Here is a 5,372-nt window from a genome sequence, read left to right as displayed (position 1 = left end):
AACTTTAGTCTTAAGGTATGTTGACCAACAGACATAATTGGAGTTACCACGATATTCCTGTATGTTATACTGATATTGATTTAGATCGCTTATTAATGTAATGCCTCAAAAACCCTTCGGAATATCAATAATTGTGTAAATTATCCTTTATAGATGGGAAATCGATCAAGTGAACGACTTCAGAGCATTTCCGATCATATAGTTCATCGTCTGATCGTTCGTTACGATAAATCAGATAGAATAGGTCACTCTACTGCCTGCCGTCTTGGCAAAAGAGAAAATTTCAGGAACATTTCTGTAAAAAGATGTATTAAAAAATATTCTGAAAAACTGTACACTAGTTTTCTCATGAACTCTTGTATTCGGGTATGTGTAGGGTTATTGAAAGGTTTTTAAATTTGGCAATCATGTCTTAAGGATAGACAAGAGACATACATTGCAACATGCCTTATCGCCGATGATATAATAGGAATTTATATAAGTTAAACGGCGGGTATCAATGGTGAAACACTTTAGACCACCTCTGCATGTTTACTGTTTTTTTACAGGCTTGGTGCACTAATGTTTTGTTTTGGTGACTGTAATTTGTCCTATCCGTCCCTTTATTATTATTTTTTCATTTCCTTCCTATTCTTTTTCTACAGGTCGGTGGCTCTCTTCGAGCGATCCGCCGGGCTTCAACTGACCGGAATTATATTCAACCTAGCTTTTTGGACACTTGAATATCTAGCAATGCAAGGACACGCATGTAACACGTGTGTATCTATGGTACTACGTACATCAAATTGCATTATGAAAAAACATATGTCGCGATCGGATGCCCGTATTTATTTACTGTTATATGGGACTTCTACACTTAGTATAATAGTCCAGTATACGTGCAACATTTGATAATAACTACTCATTTACCGTATATGGGCTTACGGGTAATAAAATACTATTTACTTAAATTAAATATTCATTAAATATTCATAAATTTTTCACGAAATGAAAATTACATACATTATAGATCAAAAGCCTACCCGACATCTGGTTTAAACAAATTATACAAATTTTCGCGAAAAACAGTCGTCAAAATCAAAGTGTTTCTGTCGAGGCGACAGATGGTGGCTAAGACAAATTAGTCTAAATTGAACCCAGTCCGTGTTTGACTTAGCGGTGTGGTATGGTTAAAAAGCAGGTGTTTTTGGCAGTTAGGAAAATATAACAAACCCGTTACCAGGTGAACTTTTACAACATAGTCTGAATTGAAAGAGTATTTGTCGCGTGCTCCTTTAAATTACAGAAGACCGTTATAGTTTATTCACGCGTGCCTACACCAAAAAAAAAGTAAATTGGAATTGAATTTAGTTGGGACCACCATGAACATTTTGCACCCTTTTCAACATCTATTTAAAAGCATCGTTGAAACCTAAATTTAACCTGTGACTACGTAATACATGCATGAACAGTCGGTTCATGTCAGCTGCTATTCTGTTTATTTTGCCCATGACTTGGTTCAACCTTTGAGAATAAAAAATGTGTAACAGTGTTTTTTTTACTGATTATTTATATAAAAATAAAAAAAGTTTAGATATTGTTCTTAACACCGGTGCGAACGTATCTGTCCCTCTACTTAGTCTCACGAAAACTAGTAAGAATAGACTTTTCATCCAATCTATTAGATGAGTCTTGCATGTACTCTGTTTCAGCCTCGGAAGTTTAAAAGTAAAATTTAAAATCTTGTTTATATCAAGTAAGGGCTTTTTTTTGTTATATTGAAAACATTTTAGTTCAGTTGTAAGAAATCTATATTGATATATTAAATTACCTTTGAGCTTGAATAAGAATAGATAAAAATTTTCATATCAAAAGAAGAGATTTATTTTGAAAATATTTTGATAAATCTGGCGTATGTCGCTAGACCCTGTGATTGGTCAATTACTTTTAACAGCTGTCGTCTGTCGCGTGCCTTAGTCCATCATTTAATAAATTGACACCGTGTCCTGCACCTGTCAGTGACGTCATTAAAACTTAGAAAACCTTAAAAGTTTTAACTTATTCTATCATATAATTCTGTTTGAGGACGATAATGATTATCCTTTGCTCAACCCTGCATCTCGACTTAATAAGAAGCCATGAAGCCTAAACTTCTTTTCTTTCTTTCTTGTTTTCCTATAACTTTTATTGGACTTTTTATTAAATCTTGATACGTAAGACTTAGTGTCCGGTGGTAATATTTAACAATTATACACTTATAAACTTGAAAAACGATTTAAACCCTTTGTTTGAAATTCCCACGAAAATATTGCCATCTGTCGGGGTGATATTTTCTTAGGTTTGTCTTATTTACTCATTTGGTCGATATTATTATTGAAAGTAGGGATAAATAAATCTTATTTGACTTACAAATAACTACCAATACCACGCGTCTAAGTTTTAATAGATTCAATCACATGATTTTAATTTAATGGAAAGAAAATGACATTTGATTCGTTCAGAACCTATTTCCAATTTAAATAGACACGTGCGCAAAAATGCGTTGCGTGTGCTCTTTGAAATGTAAATTAGAACAAGTCGCGTGCCGTAATTTGCCTTGGGATAACATTTCTACTGTAATTTGGTATATTCCATATCTTTTCCCACGAACTTAGTGCCAGTATGATATGTTTCTGTGAGCTTAGTGTTACTAACCCTCGTTTGCATGGCTACAAACTAATCCTCGAAGTCAAAACATACAAAGATTTGCATGAAAAGAAAATGTTCTGCAACTTCTCACTTCAAGTAGAAAATGAGTCATATCCCAGGTTCTAGATTCGGCCCGCAAGATGTGTTAGCTTTGTAGCGATAACTAAGATATGCTGTAATTCGGTTGATTGTAACTTAATTCCCAGAGGATCTGTAGATTATCGAAAATATTTCAGTATCTCTTTTTATCTAAAATAACTTTTGGAATATTGCATGTTCATGACTTGAAAAAGTTTTAAATAATTTTGAACTTTTTTTTAGTTGTTTTTTATCTTCTTTATACTCACTGTTTATACTATTATGTAAATTAACCAAGTTAAGATCAATGAACAAATAATCATATTACAAGTATTCGATTTCTGGCTGGTATAAACTAAATTTAATATGTATATTCAAAAATATATGTATATTTGTTTATTGTCAAGTTGTTAATTAATATTATTTGTAATCAGACTAGTTGGCTCTTTAACTACGGTACACATAAATTTAGTACAATTCTGAACCGTGATAAACCACGCCTGGAGGCGGAGTTGAAATGGATAGCTTAACTCTGATTGGATATTGGAAGATCAAAAGAAAAAAGGGCACATAAAACCGATCGACTGAGATTTTGAACACAGAATTTAAAAAGTGTTCAGCAGTAAAATATTGTCATATAATTTGTGGAAGTCCTTCGTAAGAAGGCTTACACGTTAAACTGGATTATTAATATATATTTTGGATATTTGAGTGATATATTTTGTGATATTATTTATTATCAACATGGTGCCTCAGAACATTACTGGATCTTCAGTGTTTGGGTCTCAGATGATTGACCCTAACACACACACACCATACTCGGATGCTACTCAGTGCAAAAAAGCTTCAAATCATGTGAAAAGACCTATGAACGCTTTTATGGTTTGGTCCCAGATCGAAAGAAGGAGAATCGCTGAAGTTTCTCCAGACATGCACAATGCTGAGATTTCCAAAAGACTTGGAAAACGCTGGAAGTTGCTGAATGAAACTGATCGCCAACCATACATCGAGGAGGCTGAAAGACTACGCTTACTTCACATGCAAGAATACCCAGATTACAAGTACCGTCCACGGAAGAAGGCAAAGCCTGTCACCAAAAATGACTCTGGTAAGATTTCAAAATCTACTCTATCTAAAAGTCGAAGTGAGAGAAATAAACAGAAAATTGCTGCTAAGAATTTTATTCACAATGAATTTGAAATGGACAATAATTCACACAGTCGTATAAAACTCAGATTAACAATCGACAAAAAGTTCAAAGACAGTATTAAAGCAAGCCGTGCCGTTCCAGTATCGTCTTGCCAACTGACACCACCCGCAAAAGTACCGTCCAGTCCCAGCATTTATTCCCCACCAACGCCTGAATCCACCAGTTTCTATCCCGAAGAAATCTACGACACACCAGCTGCCTCGCCTCAGGAAGAACCTTCAAAAGGACCACAAACTCAGTATATTATAAATCAAACTAATAACAACACTGTTTCTCAGGGAGATGGATCATCACTTGCTGATTTAGACAATCTTACGGATGTGTTACAACTGCCCACAAATTGGCAAATGGAACTTGGAAATTTAGACTTGAGCAAACTTACTGACGCTGACTTTTCAAATTTTGGAGACATTCAAAATAACAATATCTCTAGTAGTGCATCATCCACGTCAAGTAACGGATCACATTTTGAATTCCCAGACTATTCCACACCCGAAGTATCGGAAATGATTGGTCTTGAAAGTGAATGGTTGGACATAGGTGTGCTAGGTTCAATTGCTGCTCATTAAGTATAAAATGTGCTTTATAACGGGACGATGTGCAAATTACTTTTGAAGTGATGAATTTGTTAATTGGGAGGAACAACTGTCGAGAGATTTTTTTGAGGACCAGTATATTAAGTGTGTTTGAATAAAATTATATCATTTTATATTCATTTTTGAAATAACGAGTTGTGAAAATTGTAAATAAGTGGTGTGACATCATATATATAACCGCATTATATAGTTTCTATGCATATCAGATTCAGGCATTCGAAATTTTCACAAAATGGGATTATTATATAACGATAGTAGCTGTTTAACCCAGGTATAGATCTTTTTCATTTTAACTTGTGGTTCACTCATTTTTTCATCCTTCATTAAAATTCATCAACTTTATATTCCATGAAATTGCAGGGACTCAAATTGTGTAAATATATATTTTTTTGTAAGTCAGAAGTATTACAGCTTCCATATTTTTGTAAATTTTGCAATGATAAAGAAAGAAATGAGATTCTGCTATGACCTCAGTGCAAGCGTTTGAACAATTTTATTAATACTATTTTCACTGTAAAGCCAGTCAAGTTTGGAGGGATGCTGAATTTTGAAAGTTTTTTGTACAGAATGCGAGAAGGGGTGTTTATAGAAAGAGGTTATTTATTTGTGCTATATAAAAAGTGACTTATTTGTTATTATTATATAAATGTTTTCTCAATTGTTTTACATATATATATTTGATACCATTACCAACGATTTAATATCTGGCATTGATGGCCAATATTGTACATAATGACATTCGCAAATTCTTTATTTGTATGTCATTTTCCATGTTATGTTGTAGAAAAAATACAACAATTTCTAATACACAAATGCATTTA

General features: G+C 33.6%; 1 protein-coding gene across 1 annotated transcript; it reads left to right on the top strand.

Annotated features, from left to right (window-relative positions):
- Positions 1-3,328: 3,328 nt before the first annotated feature.
- LOC134681026 (transcription factor SOX-11-like) lies at positions 3,329-5,372 on the top strand. The gene has a single exon (XM_063540404.1). The coding sequence runs from the start codon at positions 3,490-3,492 to the stop codon at positions 4,522-4,524; it is 1,035 nt and encodes a 344-aa protein (XP_063396474.1). The 5' UTR covers positions 3,329-3,489; the 3' UTR covers positions 4,525-5,372.

This window comes from Mytilus trossulus, chromosome 1, assembly GCF_036588685.1.
Source record: "Mytilus trossulus isolate FHL-02 chromosome 1, PNRI_Mtr1.1.1.hap1, whole genome shotgun sequence".
NCBI classification, from domain to species: Eukaryota; Metazoa; Mollusca; class Bivalvia; order Mytilida; family Mytilidae; genus Mytilus; species Mytilus trossulus.
This window is presented reverse-complemented; position numbering and strand designations above follow the sequence as displayed.

Coding starts and splice junctions, on each gene's coding strand:
- LOC134681026 (XM_063540404.1), top strand. CDS start 3,490: ATGGTGCCTCAGAACATTACTGGATCTTCAGTGTTTGGGTCTCAGATG.